We start from the raw sequence: 19464 nt of genomic DNA, 5'->3' as shown, positions 1-19464 counted from the left end.
CGTGGGTGGCTATTGGTAATGGTCAGGGTCCTTGGCGCGGGGGCGGAGGAGTGGGCGGGGCCTGAGCGCGCCTGCGCAGTCCACTCTACTCGGCGGCGAAGGAGAAGCGTTAGAAGGAAGATGGAAGACTTCCAGGGTTCTGAAGAGGTAACCTCGGGGTGGGCCGTAAGAGGGTGGTGGCCGAGATCCGAGCGTGGTGCGGCCGGGCAGGGAAGACGCAGCCGCTTCTGCCCACAGCTGCCTGGCCAGAGGCTGAGGAGCCTGGGTGACGGTTCCCAGCGGGGCCACTCGGAGTCTTTCCCGCGTGGGCGGTGCCCTCCGTCCGCTGCGTCTGTGTTGGGCTTAGGGACGCGGTGGGGTTCACGGCAGAGGATGACATCACTCCGCCCCTTCCGCACTGCTGCTGACCCCAGCCGGGGCTGGGGTTGGGAAAGGAGGGGTCCTGCAGTGCCATGCAGGATGACACGGGCGCGCAGGGCCAGCTCCGGGTCCCTGCAGTGGGGGTCTGCTGTCCAAGCTGTCCGTCTGCCAAGTACAGACCTGCGAACAGCACCTGCCTTTGTCTCGGTGCCGCCCTTGTGCTTGCTTCAGTGCGGCGCTCCCTCCCACCCAGGCCACAGCGACTGGATACATTTCTTTTCAGTTCACGATAGTAATGAGATTGTTCCTTCTTGTGGGGAAGAATGCAATGCCTCGTAGTGCCCTAGACACTCTCCTGATGATGTGTTGCCAAAATGGCTTTTCCTTCCTGCTGACGTGCATTCGGGGCAACACCTGAATGGAAGTCCCAGTTATAGAATAGTTCCTCTTTTTCTTCTTACCGAATAATCTTTGTTGAAACTCAATAAAATCCCATGAATTACACAGTTTGTCAAAAAAAAAAAAAAAAAACAACCTAACATTTCCTCTTTTGACATTTCTAAAATGTAGTTTAACTAGGGATATTCTGAAGAAAGAGTTAAGAAATTTGCATTCATCAGAAACTTTAAGTTTTGGTCTAATTTCCCAACACGCTTTCCGGCAGTCAGTAGCGTTCTGTGTTTGAATGCTGGTGGAAACCAAGTGAATACTCTCAAGCCACGATTCAGAGGCAGTTAGCAAAGAGGATGCTTTGCACACACAGTGTACTGATGTGTGGCTGGAAACTGGCTTACGTTGTAGTCACAGCCAGCCGAACGGCGGGGGTTAGAGAAAGCTCCGAAAACTGACTTCTAATTCCAGCTTGTACACACGAACTGGCTGACTCTCTGTAAAGGGGCATGTCTGGACAGTGTGATCTGTGCTTTACACAGACAGGAGGATGGATGCTCGCCTTTGTTCACCCAGCAGCCTTCTCAGCTGAGCCTCTGACGTTACAGATTCTGCAGATTGTAGCAGCTGGCACTGCTCGCTTCCTTACTTTAACTGTACAAAGTTATACAGTGGTCTGGGATCCCTGTAGTCACTTGGGAAGAGCCTTTCAGTTGACTTACTCTCTATGACACCCGTGTTTTCACTAGGTCACTGATGGGGTTTTCTTTCCAACTGACTTCTTGGGGGGATCTAACAAGCGAGATGGCTTTGGATGGTCAATTCTCATTCCTCCTGAAGAGAAAGGGGTGTTAACCCAATACTAGGACAGGGCAGGGCCCACTGTGGTCAGCAGCCAGGAAAAGTATGCGACAGGACTGTCTGCCTCAGGGCTGCACAGTCCAGGGCATGGCCAGTGCTAAGGATGTCCCAGAGGTTGGACTAGTTCGTTTGTTCTCATGTAAGAAGCACAGTGGCAGGCTAGTGCCTGGCTAATGTTTTCAGGACACTGTCGTGCCCGTTCAAATCCAGTATTAGGTTAAAAGGAGACTAAGAAAAGTACTTGGGGCACCCCCTTGCTGCTGGCCGCCCACCGGTGCTTCATCCGGAAGTAGGATGGGGTTAAAATGGTGAACACACACCAGCCTTGTATGTGTTAAACATCCCAGTCCGTTTACCTCATGGAAGAAAATGTCCCACCTTTAAAGTGGACTACTTACATTTCTTCAGCTATTTTGTACGGAAGCCAAGCAGCTCATAACACAGCACCTGTTTCGGTTAATGGTCCTCACAGCCAGCTGCAAGGGAAGGAGAGAGAGGCTTCTGGTGTGAAGTGAAGCTTGGGTTCCCACGTGACCCTCAAGGCAGCTGCTTCCCATCTCTGGGCCCTGAGCAGTGCATTCCTCTGCATAGTCAACAGCCTGATTGCTAAGTCACATTCATGATCTCATTGTGCGTTTACTGATGCTGTGGGGAAAGGTCTTTTAAACCAAACTCACCAAAGTTTTCTTCCTTAACAGACTTCATTTGTGGTTGATGAAGTGAGCAACATTGTAAAGGAGGTAAGAGGAGACACGCTTGTTTTTCAAGTGTTTGACTGATGGTCTGTGTCTTAGGGTTACCGCTGCTGTAATGAGACACCATGACCAAAGCAGTGTGAGGAGGAAAAGGGCTTACTCAGCTTTCATGTCCACATTGTAGTTAGTCACGGAAGGAAGTCAGGACAGGAACTTTAAGCAGGGCAGGATCCTAGAGGCAGGAGCTGATGCAGAGGCCATGGAGGGTGCTGCTCACTGGCTTGCTCCCCATGGCTTGCTCAGCCTGCTTTCTTACAGAACCCTGGACCACCAGCCCAGGGATGGCACCACCTACAACGGGCTGGGCCCTTCCCCCATTAATCACTAATTAAGAAAATGCCCTTCAACTTGATCTTATGGAGGCATTTTTCCTCTTCTCAGATGACTTTAGCTTGTGTCAAGGTGACATAAAACCAGCCAGCATGGGGTGTATGAAGGAAAACTCCATATGAATTAAAATGGGGAAAAAAATCTCAACAGCTGTTGAGCCTCTGTGCTTTGACATTTTCAAACATTTTTACTTTATATCTGTGTAAAAATTACTTCCATATTATATAATTTATATATATAGAATCAGGAAATCTTATGTGGCATTAGAAACTGTCAAGGCAGATTCTGTAACCTTGTAGCAGGAATCACATGACATGTGCATAAATGTCTCCAGTGTTGGGTGAAAAAGAGCAACTACATAGAAAATGTGACAACTTCCATAACTCAGGGGATTATTCATAGATTTTCTTCCTTTTTTCTTTTCTTTTCTTTTCTTTCTTTCTTTCTTTCTTTCTTTCTTTCTTTCTTGTCTTTTTGTTGTTGTTGTTGTTGTTGTTTTTTCAAGACAGCATCTCTCTGTGTGGCCTTGGCTGACCTGGACTTGCTTTGTAGACCAGGCTGGCCTTGAACTCACAGCGATCGATCGCCTGCCTCCGCCTCCCCAAGTGCTGGGATTAAAGCTGTGCGCCACTAGCTTTGTAGTTTTTTTTTTTTTTTTTTGACATTCTTACATATGTTAAACAATGAGGTCGACAGGCAAAAGGAATTGTGTCACTCACTGTGGCCAAGCGTCTGACAGTGGCCGTGTTACATACAGAAGGAAAGGTTTATTTTGGCTCTTGGTTGGAAGGGAAACAGCCCGGCCGGGTGGCAGGAGTGTGAAGTGGCTGGTCACCATGCGTCTCTATGTCTGCGAGCAACTGTCTAGACTAGGGTAAGTGAGGTGAGAAGACCACCCAGGAGGCGGGCAGCACCATTCTACAGACTGTGAGGTGCCGCACTCTGAGCAGCAGCACTCACTGCCCTCTGCTTCCTGACTGCAGATGCAGTGTGATCAGCTGCCTTTAGCTCCTGCAGCCAGGACTTCCCCACCATCGTGGACTGGGAGCCAGAACAAACCCTTCTTTCTCTTAGTTGCTTCTGTTGGGTACCATTCGAGGCTCCTCAAGGCAATTCTGGACTGACTTCCATGTAAGCTGTCCACTACTAGCTAGTGCCAGAGCGCTAAGAGCCACACTCCATTTTGTGAGAAGTACCCAAACCAAAATGATCTTCTCTTTTATGGACATTGTTCAGCATCGGGTGTGATTTTTCTGGTGCTTTGCAGAGTATAAGTTTGTCTTTTATTCTTTCTTCAATGCAGTGTTTCTGGTGGAGTGGGGGAGGTGGAAAGGTGGTAAGTTAAGCCAGAACTGGGAAAAATAGAGTGGGTTTGTTAGGGAAGGGTTCTGCCTTGTTTTCTGCTTCCGCTTGATGCAGTCACCAGGCACATTAGCAGTCTGTGGGGAACTGGGGGCCACTCAGCTTTTCTGCCCAGGGAACTAGGTTAGCTCCATCCTGTTTAAAAGTAGTAGGTAGTTGGGATGAGTGGGTCTAAAGTTAGAGTTTTCCTCTCTCTCCCAAAACTGGATTTCATAGTGCGTGGAGAGGGTTGCCCTGCCTCTTTGACAGTATTCATGTCTACCAATACCTTGACTAAAGCAGGCCCACCGTGTGCTGTCAGCCTAGAGTGGGCAGACATGCAGGATGTGGGGGAACCATGAGCTGTATCAACATGACTGGCCAGAGCCCCAAGTCTGGAGGCAGAAAGCACAGTTTATCCCTCGGTGTAGGGTTTGTGTCCCTCGGTGTAAAGCCTGGTGCACTCGGGCCCGTCCATTCACCACTATGAGCAGTGAGGGCCTCTGGACCTTGTATTGGAAAACTGGTCTTGGCGAATGCTGTCTACTTCAGGCTATTATAAAACCTTCACTTTCTGGCTTTCAGGGTTAGAAGGGAGATAGTTGGAACCGCACAGGCATCTGGGAGAAGGGATACTGGGAAGGACCCAGGGAGTTGCTGAATCTGCAGGGACAGGGCAGTGAGCTGCGCTCTCAAAAGCCTTGGAACTTAGCAGGGAATGCCACCACATGCCTGAGCTTTGGGGTATCAAAGGCTGCTCTTCAGTTATCTGCAGCCCATAAACTGAGGGCTAGACGCACTGGAAGACGGGAGAGGTTGTCTGTTGCCAGGTGTACAATATCCAGTACACTGTCATCTAACATACACAATTACACTGTGTGTTTTATGTTTTGGTAAAAATGACTAGTATACTTTTAAGTCATTGGCAATATAAAATATTTTTCAGCCTCCATAAGAAAGTGGTACTTATCTCTAGATATTAACAGCTGCATGAACACTGAATGCCTTTGTTGAGCTGAAGTGGTGAACACAACAGACAGAGCCTATGGAACACAGATTGTCAGCCAGTGTAAACACAACTGGGGTGCACTGTCATGACTGAGCAAAAGCCGCGCGTGCAGAGGGGTCTGTGATAATGTACAAGTCTGCACCCTCCCAGAGTTGTGCATGTCGCTCCTAGGGTGGGCCACGGGCCCTGTCGGGCGACTGACTGGTGGGTGTGGCATCTGGGGTTCTCTGCGTGACCTCTTGTGTTTCCCCCTAGGCTATAGAAAGTGCCATCGGTGGTAATGCCTACCAGCACAGCAAAGTCAACCAGTGGACCACGAACGTGGTAGAGCAGACCCTGAGCCAGCTCACCAAGCTGGGAAAGCCATTCAAATACATTGGTAATGGATTTTCTTGTCGTGTATTTTGATAGAGGTTCTTTAAATACTGGTGCCAGAAGAAAGCTCACTTAGCAATTGGCTGCCTAACCTCCAAGAAGGTTCCTCTCGGGACCAGGTCCTTTGTGCAGTGAAGGTACCATGTGCCCTCCTTGCCAGCCTGGTGCCAGCATGCTGGGCTTAAGCCAAACAGGAGTTTACAAGATTTTTGATCAGACATGTTTAGAACATTTCAAGATAAAGGAAATCTGTGATTTGTCACAGAGTGAGACAAGCTTCTAGATTTAGGAACGTCAGCTGTGTGATCTCTCTGCACTTAAAGGCAGCAAAGGGAATGTAGGCCGGCAGGTTATCTAACAGAGGGCTGTCCAATTTCAGTGACCTGTGTGATCATGCAGAAGAATGGAGCTGGGCTCCACACCGCAAGCTCCTGTTTCTGGGACAGCTCTACGGATGGTAGGATTTCCACTCACTTACACATTCTGTTACGCCCATTCTGTGCACACTTGCCCATGTATTTGTAAGTTAAGTCAGGCACTAGCGTGACTCTCTGTATGTCGGAGGCAAGCTCTCCAGCGCGGGCGTGGTGGGACCCACATCTCCTGGGCTTCCTCACTTCCTGTGCCTGTCTGTCTCCCTCACAGGGAGCTGCACAGTGCGATGGGAGAACAAGACCATGTACTGCATCGTCAGTGCCTTTGGCCTGTCCATCTGACCTCCTCGCCAGCCCGCAGCCTCGCTCGCGTCCCCGTACTTCTAGTCCACCTCCACCGCCAGCTATGAACTGGGTCAACGCCTTCCTCCTCCTCAGCTGTGTTTTGTGGCACTCTCAAAACGTAGAGAAATACACCAAATGACCCCACAGTCACAGGGACTGCACCATGCCAGGCCGATGCGCAGCCACTGTCATCTGAGGCCCGCAGTGCCACCTGTCTTAACTCTCTCTTTTCAAAGGTGCTGAAAACCGAAATCTGCTAGTGGGAAACTTTCTCTACTTTCTGACATGATTCAGATACACTAATTTTCCATACTTTATACTTTTGTTAGAATAATAAATTATTCAAAATTAAAGTTTTTGTGTTCTTTATAGTCTGGAGCATCACACATGAATCTCTAGTCACTGCATTCAGAACTGGCTTGTCATTCTTTTGCATGCTGACGTAAGAGTGTACCTGACTACCTGGCTCATGGTCTCGGGACAGTGCAAGGCCAGCCGTGTAGGTCATGCTTGAAGGCCATGGCCTGTTTCTTACTGTGACGGTAAAACCTGGTGTAACGCTGGCAAAGCTAGAGAGGGCGCGGACCTCAGGGGCAGGTTAGGCACATGTGGCACAGAGATCTAGAAAAATGATGGAGGTTTCTGTCCCATCAGTTTAGTTCTGTTTAATTTTTAAATTACATTTGTTTGTGTGTGAGAGAAAGTAACACAAAGGCCATGACACACTTGTGGAGGTCAGAGGTAACTGGGAGCTGGTTCTTTTCTCCATCACTGGCCCCAGGAATGGAACTCAAGCCATCAGGCTTGGTGGAAGCACCTTTAACTGCTGAGCCATCTCACTGGACCCATCACTTTAGTTTCGTTGCACTGGCTGCCTCAGGTGGTACAAACCAGGAAGTAAAACGCAGAAGAAAAAAAATAAAACAAAACTTGGGATTCTTCCCCCAGCAATGATAAACATAAAATATCCTAGTAGAGGGCAAACAACAAAACCAAACCCCCGCAGCTCTACGTTGGTCCTCCGGAATGGAGACTGGCCAACTTGACCTGTGGGACAGGGGCCTAGCCATGCTGTGATCCTCCGGTTCTAGTTCCTGTTTTCTGTAAGTGAAAGTTGGGCAGGCCCGCTGTAAGCTCTAACTCCTGCACGCTTGGCCTGGTGCTGTTACACTGCAGCGTTCAATCCCTTCTTGTATTTTCAGTAGAAGCCATAGGTTTAGTATTTTGTAGCTTTCAAAATGCTTTTGGAGTTACTCTGTGTTCACAACAGTTAATGCAGTTGCTTGAGTATCACCAAGGGCCTGTAGTTTACCCACTTAATATCAAGCCACAAATCCTAGAGAAAAGGTACCCATAGACTAGGCTGTCTGTTGAGTGCTCTGGGGCTCTCCATGTGGGCCACATAAGACACTCTCACTGGCATTACCACTTGTTTGGTGTGTGCATGCATGTACCTAGGTAGGTGTGCACACTCATGCATGCCAGTTCCTGAGTATTTTCTGAGACGGTCTCTCACTGAACCTTGAGCTCACTGGCTGGCCACCAACCCCAGGACCCACCTGTCTGTGCTCCTCTTGTCCAGCCCTGGGGTTACAGGCACATGCCACCATGCCCACTTTTACATGGATACTGCAGATCCAAATTCAGGTCCCCATGCTCACACAGCAAGCCCATCCCCCCAACTCCCTCTGGCTGAAGAGCCTCACTGGTCTCTGAGGTCCTGTTCCTAAAGCTCTGGTATAAAAGCAAGTAATTATGTAACAGATTAAAGGTTAGCCATAAGTAACTTCGGTGCACCAGGGATTGTCAGAATGAGGCTTCTACGGTTTGGATATGAAATGTCCCCTACAGGTACCTGTGTCAAACACCTGCCCCTCAGCTGGCTCTAGAAACTTAGAGGCGGAGCCTGCTGAAGGAAGCAGATCACGGAGGGGTTAGGGCCTAAGTCTTGCTCCTGCCCCTCCTGTCATTCCACCAGGAGGTGAGTAACTTTGCCACACACTTTTGGCACTGTGTTCCTCCTCATCACAGGACTGTGTGATGAGCTAGCCACGGACCCATGAGCCGAAGTAACGCTATCCTCCTGTGAGGTTTTCATCAGGTCTCTGTCACAGCAACGAAAAGCCTAATACCGGAGCCATTCCCAAAATGTGAGTTTTATTGCGTTTTCCATCAATAAGCACTGACTCCTTGAGGGACTGCCCAGGCAACACCGCTCCACTGATGGCGCAGACTTCATCCACAGGTCCCGTGATTCTTCTGCATTTAGTGGCTAGTGTTTTTATTAGACAAATATTTACAGACATTTATAAAAAGGTAGTTTTCAGTAGCAGAAAATCTTCTGTGTCACAGAATGGAGTTATACCTGTTTTGTGTCACAGGATGTATTGTAGAATGGTTTTTACACTGAGCAGCACCCAAAACACCAAGATAAACTGTTCAGTAAGGTGTCAGACTAAGTCAGTTGCCCTTTGGCCTGAAAAAAAATTATATATTCCCTTCCCCATTAAAAAAAAAACAAACAACAAACTAACCACTAAGGCAATGGATTCTAAACTCTGAAATACACATCCACAGCTGGTTCCATGTCTGTTCCTCATGGAAGGACTTAAGTTCTCCCTTTTAAGGGTGCGTGTGTTTCTCCTGTAAAGACTAGTGACTGTATTCAGACCTGCCTGTTGTAACCGCCTTCAGGGCTCAGTGCTTGAGGCTGGTGAGACTTGCTTTATAAGCTGTCCATCTGCAGCCTGGCTTTTCACATCTAAGCTGACTCCAGTCTGTAACTGTAAAGACCGCCCTGTGAACCTCAACTGTATCTCGGGGCCTGAAGGCACTGATTGCCTCAGCAATGATTTGACAATAAATCAAGCAGACTCACTATCCACAGGGATAATGGAGCTCTCTCCAGGGAAGCCAGAAGACACCTCCTTATCTTCCCGGTTCCCCTAGATTGGACCAATATAAAAAACACCCCAAAGACAGTATTTTTCAAACCATTATCCTGAAAGAACTAGCCAGCCCTTTGAATTTATAACTCAAATTTATAAAACTTCAATTCCCTCAGAACAAAACAATCATGTTACTATCAAAAGTTCCAGTGGAGTTTAGTGTTTTAACTAAACACCTACAGCTTCCGTCTACACTGATGTCTCTAGATCTGTAAGCAATTTTACATAGCATATAACACACGATGTACATAACACTAGGGAAGAAAATGTGAAAACACAATTTAATGACCACTTTCCCTTAAGTGCTTCTTTGTAATTCTTATTTCCAACAACAACAAAATATTCCTTTATTTTAGTTTCATGGACACTAGGATCAGTTTATAATTATACTACAAGACAGCTTTTAAAAGTTCTGAAGTCTGTACCTAAATGCTTAAAATATCTTAAACTGACTGATAAATAATAGTGTTCTAAACTGTGGAGAATTTTTACAATAATTAAGACATGTAAACGACCACATACTAGAACACCTGGGAGCCGCACAAGTCAGTGTCCATACAATGGCCGCTGCGAACAGACTCCGGGTGATCGTGGCACAGCAAGTGTAAAAACCATGTACACCCGTTACCCTGCAACAATGGTTTTCATTCAGACGTACGTATTTACAAGGCTGTTTTTTAAACAATGCACGTGGAATCCATATTGAAGTATGCTGAAATTTACGGCGACAGGCCGGCAGGCAGAAGGAAGGCTCTGTGGCCAGCGCTGGGGTCCTGGCCACGAGGGCAGCAGCCTGAAGCCCAGGGTGGAAATCTGAGTTGGTGCATAGATGAAGGGAACATGGTGGTGCCTCAAGAGGGATCCACCCGTTCCTGGGCCTCTGGATTTGCCAAGATGGAGGCAGGCAGGATGGATACCTTTACCAGGAATTCACGGAGACGTTATGTGTGGGGAGACCGGAGTGTGATGGAAGGCAGCCGCGCTCAGGACTTCCAATGCTGAGTCTCACCAGCGCGGGTGACATTCGTTTTCAACAGCAACACTGCGAGCACAGAAGGACCACCAGGCAGGTTCCTTTCTCTGCGGCTTCTCCATAGCCATTCAAATGTTTTACTTTCTCTTCATTTTAGTTCCAAATATTGAAACTGGAAACCTTTCTGACCATAAAGAATTTCTAATATAACAATATTTCATGTAGCTTTCATTAAAAAAAAAAATAGAGCTCTTTAGGGGTTTCACACTCAGTGGAAATTCTGGGGATGGGAAAGGCCACCCTGTTTTCCACTCTGAACACAGGGAAACCCAAGCCTCTCTACATAGATGCTTGCACACAGACCCTTCAAAAGCACCACGGCATGGGACCATGCCCAGAGGGCTCCTGGCTTACTACACCATAGCTTTCTGCAGGCCATCGTTGCAGATACTTGGGGGTCGGCGCCCTGGGCATCCACGTGTCTGAGAAGATGGAGGCGGACTGCCCACCTGAGGCAGGCACAGGTCAGGCTTCCCTTTAAGGACAGAGCACTGAAGACTGTGTCATGGGGAAGAGAGAGGAGCTTTCACACGGCCATGCTGGGACCTTGGTCATCTGGCCTCCCACAGACTCAACGGCTTTTCAAAAGGAAAAAAAAAGTACATAATTCTTTTTATTAAAAGTGAGTAATTTCTCCTCACCGTTGCAAACAGGCTTCGTCTTGTCTGTTATCTCTGTGAAAGGGTGCGCCTCACAGTGCTCTCCCAGCCAGCCTCTCTTCTTCAACAGTGGAGCTCTACCCCGACAGCAAACTCGCCCAACACTTCAATCCATTTGGTTTTTCTTTTAAAAATATGTAAACAAATAAGGAACAGGAGACCTTTGCTCACAGGAGGAGTCTAGACACACACAGAAGAAAGAACCAGAACACGTCGCTAAGGAAGCAGAGGCCCCTCGCCGTCCCATCTGCTGCCCAGGGCTCAGTCACTGTCCGACTCTTCCTTGTACTTGGCACGGATGGCCTGGCCGTTCTGCAGGGGCATTTCTTCATAGTCACTCCTGTTGTAAAAGAGACCTCTGACAGTCTGCCGTCTAGCAGCACTTTTCTGTACATGCACATGTGTGTGGAGGCCAGAGGTTAACATCAGGCGTCTTCCTCGATTGCTCACCACCTCAGTTTTTGGGACAGGGTCTCTCACTAAGCCTGGAGCTTGCTGATTCAGCTCCAGTGCCCGATCAGTGAGCCCCAGAGACCCTTCTGTTCCCGCCTTCCCAAGGCTGGGATTACAGGTGTGTGCCACTGTGCACTGGGTCTGGTTTTTGTTTGTGTTGTTTTGTTTTATGAGACATGATCTTACTATGTAGCCTTGGCTGGCCTTGAACTCAGAAAGATTCACCTGCCTCTGTCTCCTGAGTACTGGGATTAAAGATGTGCACCATCACACCCAGCTTAGAACCTGGCATTTTATGTGGGTCCTTGGGATTTGAACTCGGGTCCTCATGCTGACACAGCAGATACTTTACTAAGTCACCTCTCCAGCCACCACCTGGAAGTGCTTGGCTGCCTCTCGGGCCTTCACATTGACTGCTAGACTGAAAGAACTCACCTCACAGCCTCCCTCTTAGGGTCTAGTCAACTGAAAATGTCCACTCTCCCCAACTTGACTCTCAGCACCCATTAGTTCAGATGGAACCGCTCTGTAGTTAGCACAGTGCAGGCATTCTGCAGAACGGAATGCCACCAAGTCCATGTGAAGCACACAAAACAAAGCCATGACACTCGTGACACTCCCAGCTAACAGTCTAATGCCACAGAGATAATCTCAGTCAGGCGAACGGCCAGGCTGGAACGTGCACGGTGACAGTGACTTACCCGTAAATCACATCGTCGTCAGAGTCGTTCAGCATGGAAAATGCAGGGTTGTCCTTCAGCTGGGACTCTGAAAACCAACACAAGCATTTTTAAGGAGAGCATTGTGTGTTATTTGTCCAGGTAGGAGTCTGAAGGATCCCAAACCCCAAACAAAATGAGCAATGGCGTTCTGTGAGCTTGTGACACAGGTCAACATTAGTGTTCTGTGTTCAACATCAGGACACCATTCACTTGCCTTCTGCCTCTGTCCAGACAGAAGGAGCTAAGAATCACTGGTCCTTCACCAGGGAACATCTGAGCCAATGGAAACCTCTGTTTCAGCATCTGGAGAGAGCAACCCAGACCTGCGTGGCTTACCATACAGAGCATTCTTCGACGGGGAGTACACAAAAGCCAGCGTGTAGAGGTAGAAGTTCAGCAGGCCATAGAAAGACAGGAACTCAGCTGGTGCCAGTGGTCAAGGGAGGACGCGGCTGGACGTACACGCCTCTGCCTCCCATCCCCAGCAGCCCTTTCCAAGGGTCTTGCACCAGCCTGGAGGGCAAGGGAGGGGGCAGTTCCACAGCTAAGATGCCAGGATGCCTCAGCCAAAGCTCATGGCTAGATGTCACAGGGACCCTTCAGGATCTCAGTGGGACCAAGGTTCGTAACACCCAAAGAGCAGGAAGGGACTGAGGTCTGCTGACATGAGGAAATAGAGACCTGAAGCTCAGAGCATCCTCCACCTCCTCTACACTGCAGGCCCCCAGGGACCTAACAGCTGTGTAGAGCTCAGTCCCAAGTGACAGGAACAGAAGCATCATTAACCCTAGCACATGCTTTCCATCCGCTCGACCAGACAGGGAAGGCAGGGGGAACAAGACGTGGACTGTATGTGGGCACAGTGGGGGTCGAAGCTCCAGTGTTGTGGGGGCCTTCCCACACCCAGCAAGCCATACTGTCACCATAGTGATGCTGGCATCTGGCTGCACCTGAGTGATGCTTAGGAGGTGCTGTCAGCACATAGGACTCCAGTGCACGTTCTCTCTCTCTCTCTCTCTCTCTCTCTCTCTCTCTCTCTCTCTCAGGGAGCCAGCCCCTCAGGACTGACTGGGATTTGGACCTGTAACTGTTTGACTCAGTTTCTCAGATGCACCCTCTGAGAAGAAAAGAGCAGGGCACCAAGAATGGTCTAGTTAGGTCATCAGTTTGGGTCCAGGCTGGGCACAGTGACTAATCTTGGGCATTGAATCAGCCCTGCTGTGTCAGCTTCCTGGCTAACAGGAGGACTGGCAAAACTCACCCTTTTCAGGGCCAACAGGAAGCTAAGAGAGAAGGCAAGACATGCCTGGGGCCTGCTGAGCACAGGTCAGAAGGGGGCTGACTGAGTCCCTCAGGTCCAAAACTAAGGCGTTAAGTGTGAACTCAGGGCGGCCTGAAGGCCCCTTTCCGAGGACAAGGATATAGTTCTGGTAGTGAGTCGAGAGTTCTGCTACAAAGTTGTCCTGCAGCACTTGTGCTCCGAACCTTAGGTAGAGGATGACGATGCTGAAAGAGAAGGGGGAGCCACCATGTGGAAACACAGAAGGGGTCACCCCAGTAAGACTTAACAGGAAACTCCCATATACACACCTGCGTGCTTTCACCCCAGTCACTTTGGCTCCCAGAGAAAACACAACACCCACCAGGTGCTGTTGCAGTGTGGGTACCCGGTTTTAACTCTCAGGAAACGGAGAGCAAGTCTAAGCCACCAACCCATCTCTTAGAATTTATTCTAAGAAGCAGCTGCCTGGGGAAGGGCTTCGTGGGTGGCTGCCACCTGCCCTGACAGTGGCTTCTCCCTGCTCACGCAGGGTCCTGTCCTCACACCAAAAGGATGTCGAGGCCCAGACCCCCTCAGGTGTGTGGGGTATTTGTGGTATGTACTTCTCTGATGTGGGGGGTCTGTGTTTGTGTTCAGCAGGGGCTGGAGCGAGGAGGAAAATGTGACTTAATGTGCTCCCCAGGCCTGGACACTTATGACGGAACGTTCGTAACCTGGGCCATTATATAGCTTCTTTTCTTTTGAGACAGGGTTTTGCTGTGTAGCTCTGGCTATTCCACAGCTCGCTCTGTAGACCAGGCTGGCCCTAAACTCAGAGATCTGCCTGCCTCTGCCTCCTGAGTGTGGGGATTAAAGGCGTGCGCCACCATGGCCCGGCTTTCATAGAACTTTGATTAGGAGCTGTGGTGCATAGACTCCTGTTTGAATGCTTGGCCCCTGGGAAGTGGTGCTATTAGGGGGTGTGGCCTTGCTGGAAGGAGTTTGTCTCTAGGGGGTGGGTGATGTTTTCCTCTTGCTGCCTGAGGATCCAGATGCAGAACTCTCAGCTCCTCCAGCACTGTGTCTGCCTGTATGAAGCCATGCTTCCCACCATAAAAAATAAAATATGATGGACCTAAAGCTCTGAATCTGTGAGCCAGGCCCCACTAAATGCTTTCCTTTGTAAGAGTTGCTGTGGTCATGGAGTCTCTTCACAGCAATAAAGCCCTAAGATAGGAGCCCTCTGACTTTGTGCATACGTGTGGCCACGAGCACCCTGCATTAACTCCACACAAGGACAGGACAGGTGGAATGGAAAGACAGTGTTAACTAAGTCATCAAGTCCTGGGGCTGCGGAGAGGGCCCGAGGACCCAGCTCAGGTCCCCGGCAGCCAGGCATGAGCTGGGAGTGCTGGAAGGCGTCTGTAAGCATTGGGAAGTGGGGCTGGGGTTAGTGTAGACACGGAGACTGTTGGATAGCTAACTGACCTGTCAGCGAGCTCTGAGTCCAATGACAGACTCTGTCTCTTAAAAAGGAAGATGGGCTGACGAAATGGCCCAGCAGGTAGAGGTGCTGCAGCCAAGCCTGACAACCTGAGTTTTGTCTCTGGACCACACATGGCAGGACAGGGGAGAGAATCAACTCATGCATCGTTCTCTCTGACCTCCACACACATGTGCACCACAGCTACACACACACTGAATGAATGAATTAGTTAACATAAAAAATAATGTGGAAAATGAAAGAGGAAGACATTCATGTCAGCCCTCTGGCTCTAGACACACACATGCTTGCACACCCATGAACACTCACACATGCACACATGCACTCATGAACACACACGTGCATGCACACTCAAGCTCACCCACACACATACATGCATGCACACCCATGAATACTCACACACACACATGCATGCACAACTATGAACACCCAGATATGCACACACATACACAAAAGTCTTACCTAATAACGAGTACTACAAAGGTCAATGCAGTCAAAAACTTTAACCTGAGGTCTGAAAAAGAAGATGCTCCTGTTAGCAAATTCTACCTAAACAAAAGTCAAAATCTACAAAAACAAAAAATCAAAGCCACCCTGGGCAGGCCCTCTCCCCGCATGCTCTAGGCCTGCTCTCCTGTGGCTAGGGAAGACCACATACAGCAGCGCCCAATACAGTGGCTTCTGGCAAAGGGCCCCAAGTCACGCAGCTTGCCCTGGTCAAGGACAGTGTGACTTGTGAGCCTCACAGGTCCCTGACAGCTCTTGCAGCTCTGTGAAACCAGGGACCATGGACATACACTTTAAAGGTTTCTCTCCAGTGGCTTTCTTGGGGTAAAGGCTTCTGGGGTGTGGCCCCTGCTGCCCATGCTACCCAGAGTGTCACTCACCCACATAGGGCATGTGGCGGAGCTCGGAGCACGCCCGCACTATGAGAAAGAGCAGGTATACAATGTACACAGCAGACACCACAGTGAAGAAGGCCTTCATGCCCTGGAATAAAGTAGGTGGGTAAGGTTGAGACTAGGCCTTGGAGCGTGTGTGTCCTTTGGCACCCGACAGGGACCCAGAGCCTCAAGTCACACCCACTGCCACAGCATTGGGAAGGGCTCCCCAAGAACAGGCGTCTCACATCAAGATCACTCAGACTCAACACCACTGCTTTCCTTAGAACCTGAAGCCAGAGCTTGCCGAGCAATTGGTGGTGGCTGCTGCGGCCTTTGCCGGGGGCGGGGCCTGGCCCGTGTGTTGCTGAGGCCAAAGGTCAGGCTGACAGGACTTAGGGCTGGACCCGGCTGGTCCTCATACCAGTCTCTGACTGTGCGTGGCCTTGGTGTTCCTGAGAAGGAGGGGCTGGATGGAAGGTTCTAGGAGACCTAAGGTCGGGAAGCACTGCCTTCCCCAGCTGGAGGATGGGAAAGCCCTTGTCTGAGGTCAGGGGTCAGTGGCTCTGGTGAGGTGTGCCCTCCTCACTGAGCCTTCCTGCCTACAAGGCTCTTCCGAGTGGGAGCTTCCACCCCTTCCTCACTCTCTCTGAAGCAGAGTCCCTCTCTCAAGGTCACAGCATCTGCCTCTGCTGTGGAAGACTCTTCAGTGTGGCTCATTCCCTCATAAAGGGGAGGGGTGGAATGGCTGCTGCCAGCACCCTAGCCGTCTTGGCTCCCTGCTGTGTCCTTCAGGAAAGGATGTGGGCTGCTCTCTGTCCGCGAGTCCTCACAGCTCCATTCCAGACAGCCTGGCTGGGCAGGGAAAGGCTCACCAGGATGGAGGCTGCCTGTGACATTTGGCCAAGAACTCTACAGTCTTTGTATGATGAAGTGACTCCATTACTGCCCCGTTTCACAGATGAAGAAACGGGGGGGGGGGGGGATGGGGAGCGTGGGGGAGAGTGACTGACTAAGCCTGGATTGGGTGATTCCATTACTGCTCCATTTCACAGATGAAATGGTGGGGTGGCAGCAGGGGGTGTGGGGGTGTGGGGGCTGGAAATCAGTGACTGGTTAAGCCTGTGATGGCCTGGGCTGCATCCCCTTGCAGTGTGGCTCCTGACCCTGCAGCCCTTCTGCCTGCCTCAGTTTGCCACAGAAATGATAAACCAGGTCAGACAAATGCAACGGCAAGAGCAGACTGGTCCATCGCCACCAGTTTCTCTAAATCTTGGGGTTTCACTGACTACAGCCTCAGCTGACCTTTCCTATGAAGTGGGTGAGAGCCGCTCCCTCTGGACCATCTTCCCAGAAAACACCTTGAAGCTCTTGCCCTGCCTATAGCTGCCTACACGCCCCAGGCCCCCAGCCCACTCTCCCCGATTTTCCATGCACCCGGCCCCCCACCTTTCTGACTCCTTTGTGAACAGCCACTTGGAAGCTTGAGCCAACAGTGTGACTAAAGCTACAGGACCAGCCGCTTCATGAGGGGAGATGAGCAAACCACGAGGCCTTGCGAGAACCAATGCTACTCACCTGAAAGTTTCCGGTGTCGACTCGATACTGGTACATGGGGTCATGTAATTCATTAAATCTAAAAGGACGGTGGTGAAAATACAGACTGGTTAGGAAGCTTACTCTGTATCTCATACTTTTCCTCACAGGTTTTTCTTTCATTTTCTGCTTGTAAGTGTATATAGTACTTGCTACCAACATTGGAGGAGTTTAAATAGCAACCCTATATCTCACACTGACAAAGTCCAACAGGAAGCTGGGCGTAGTGGTGCATGCCTACTAACTACCCATACTTAGCAGTATGGTGAAGGTGCAGCACGTTTATCTCTTAAATAGCCAAAGAGCTTTTATTTTTTTAAGGTTTGCTTTTTAAACTATGTGTATGTACGTGCCTTTGTGGGTGCTGTGTGCATATGAGTGCAGGTGACTGTGATGGCCAGGGCTGGAGGATCCGCTGCAGCTCGGGTTACGGGGGGCTGTAAGCCACCTGACAGGGGTGCTGGGGCGCAAACGTGGGTCCTCGGAAGAGCAGTACACTTAACCAAGCCATCTCCCCAGCTCCAGGAGCCAGACCCACGGCACACCCGGCCGTGTGAGACAGACGAAGGCCAAGCAAGCAAGCAAGCAAACACCATTGATTAATTAACTTAAAAACTTGCATGGGGTTAAGTGTCAGAATTAGTGTTGGGAGCTAAGCTGACAGGGAAGTAAGTGACACAGACGGTATGAAGTCTTGTCAGTGCCACCGTGGCACAAACTGAAGCGTGAAAAGCCACAAGACCCACACTGGGCCAGGGACTGAGCAGCGTCTCTGGGGAGCCGAGCAAGATGCACAGCCCTGGCAGCAAGCTATTTACAGAAGGGGCGTGGGCCGAGCCGGGATCAAGCTTGAAGCTTAGCGAGGATCAGGAAGCCTGGAGACGATGGGAGGGCCGGGGGGGGGGGGGGGGGGCAGGGGAATCCAGTGTCTCTGCTGGGCAGGCCTGGGTGCTTGCTAAAGCAGCCTATGATGACAGATGCCCTCACTTCCTGCTTAGACTACCAGACCTTTTCAATGCACACCGCACAAGCCGAGCCCAACTCCTTGGATCCAGCTATCTATGTGTGAGCTGGAGCAGATACTCTCCAGTTCTGGGTGAGATCGCAGGGCGGGAAGGCCCAGCGCCCCCCAACTGCTGTCAGCATCCCCCAGGGGTAACAGCCTCACACCCAGCAGCATTACTCACGTCTGCCATATGCCTAGTGTAACGGAAGCCAGCCACAACAGTCCAACGATGAAAAATTTAGGCAAATAGAAAGTTAGGCACTTTCTTTCTCCCTAAAAACAAACAGCAGGAAAGAAGTAAGAAATACAGCAAACAGTGACTAACCCTAACAGGGCACATTAGACCCCCAAGCCCTTCCACACAGAACGCCCCTGCTGTGCAGCGTAGGCCAGGGAGGGTCTCTGATGGATGGCCAGCATCCTGCACATCTGTCTGATGGATGGCCAGCACCCTGCACATCTGTCTGATGGATGGCCAGCACCCTGCACATCTGTCTGATGGATAGCCAGCACCCTGCACATCTGTCTGATAGATGACCAGCATCCTACACATCTGTCTGATGGATGGCCAGCATCCTGCACATCTGTCTGATGGATGGCCAGCATCCTGCACATCTGTCTGATGGATGGCCAGCATCCTGCACATCTCTGTCTGTCTGCGTACCTGGACCCGTATCCCATGGTACACGCACAGCCAGAAGAGCAGCAGGGCACACAGGAACAGGGACTGGAAGAAGTCATCCAGCATCCCTGGAAACCAGCTGTTCACCAGGAAGGAGAGCGGGAAGAACGGGTCTGGAAGGCATAAGACACAACACTGACAGGAGTGTAGCAGGCCAGCAACCAGCACAGAACCCCCGGCCTCTTTCGAGCTCAGAGATCATTATCAAGTTTCTCCTGGTCAGAGCTGAAGGGCAGGGAGCAAACCAAAGGCGGTTTTGTTTTCCTAATGTCTGAAAGCCACTGAACAGGTTGTAACAGCGGTCCAAACAGAGAGCCATCTGCCCCGGTGTCAGCTCCTCCTGTAGCCTGAGAATTCCCTGCGTGGCAGCAAATGCTTTTTGGAATGGGGACAGAGGAAGAGACAGCGGAACGGGCACTACAGCCAAGTTCCACAACTGCCGAGTCTGCAGCTCGTCCAAGCTCTCACGACTCAGGCAACTTGTGTCTCTTCAGGATCCGAGCGCATGCAGTGGCCTGTGCAACACGGTGCCTAGGGAGCAGGGAGCGTGCCACAACAGATTCCTCCAGGGATTCCCTT

General features: G+C 50.3%; 3 protein-coding genes across 6 annotated transcripts in view; 1 reads left to right on the top strand and 2 right to left on the bottom strand.

Annotated features, from left to right (window-relative positions):
• SYTL3 (synaptotagmin like 3) overlaps nt 1-2300 on the bottom strand; it is an 84796-nt gene extending 82496 nt beyond the window's left edge. The window contains exon 1 of the mRNA XM_084777542.1: nt 2010-2300. The gene's annotated coding sequence lies outside the window, so the exon portion shown is untranslated. The remainder of the gene's footprint in view (nt 1-2009) is intronic.
• On the top strand, nt 21-6493 carry DYNLT1 (dynein light chain Tctex-type 1). Of its 2 annotated transcripts, XM_084777549.1 has the most exons (5): nt 24-147; nt 2310-2351; nt 5302-5425; nt 5801-5878; nt 6067-6493. In XM_084777549.1, the coding sequence occupies exons 1-5, from the start codon at nt 121-123 to the stop codon at nt 6135-6137; spliced, it is 342 nt and encodes a 113-aa protein (XP_084633675.1). In that variant the 5' UTR covers nt 24-120; the 3' UTR covers nt 6138-6493. The 2 variants fall into 2 exon arrangements, with proteins under 2 accessions (XP_084633676.1, XP_084633675.1); XM_084777550.1 differs by lacking the exon at nt 5801-5878 and having other exon boundaries at nt 21-147.
• Nucleotides 6494-6789: 296 nt separating this feature from the next.
• The window catches only part of TMEM181 (transmembrane protein 181), a 54031-nt gene continuing 41356 nt past the window's right edge, over nt 6790-19464 (bottom strand). For 2 of the 3 annotated variants that reach the window (XM_084777546.1, XM_084777548.1), the window contains exons 9-17: nt 18868-18998; nt 18385-18476; nt 17180-17237; nt 15608-15710; nt 15183-15234; nt 13379-13461; nt 12292-12381; nt 11935-12001; nt 8277-11120 (exon numbers count right to left, since the gene is read on the bottom strand). In XM_084777546.1, coding sequence (XP_084633672.1) covers nt 11042-11120; nt 11935-12001; nt 12292-12381; nt 13379-13461; nt 15183-15234; nt 15608-15710; nt 17180-17237; nt 18385-18476; nt 18868-18998 — 755 coding nt within the window. In that variant the 3' untranslated portion in view covers nt 8277-11041. Of the gene's footprint in view, nt 7012-8276; nt 11121-11934; nt 12002-12291; nt 12382-13378; nt 13462-15182; nt 15235-15607; nt 15711-17179; nt 17238-18384; nt 18477-18867; nt 18999-19464 lie in introns of those variants that run through there. The other variant, XM_084777547.1, reaches the window with a different exon arrangement.

The sequence above is a fragment of the Acomys minous genome (genome assembly GCF_964271855.1).
Source record: "Acomys minous genome assembly, chromosome: 3".
Taxonomy (NCBI): Eukaryota; Metazoa; Chordata; class Mammalia; order Rodentia; family Muridae; genus Acomys; species Acomys minous.
Note: the sequence above shows the minus strand (reverse complement) of the source record. Positions and strands in the feature narration are given on the sequence as shown.

What these genes read in the sequence shown, in the direction of transcription:
- DYNLT1 (XM_084777549.1), top strand. Translation starts at nt 121, where the DNA reads ATGGAAGACTTCCAGGGTTCTGAAGAG. An exon ending in ACTTCCAGGGTTCTGAAGAG is followed by an intron (nt 148 to 2,309) that starts GTAACCTCGGGG and finishes CTTCCTTAACAG; the next exon opens with ACTTCATTTGTGGTTGATGA. An exon ending in AAAGCCATTCAAATACATTG is followed by an intron (nt 5,426 to 5,800) that starts GTAATGGATTTT and finishes GTCCAATTTCAG; the next exon opens with TGACCTGTGTGATCATGCAG.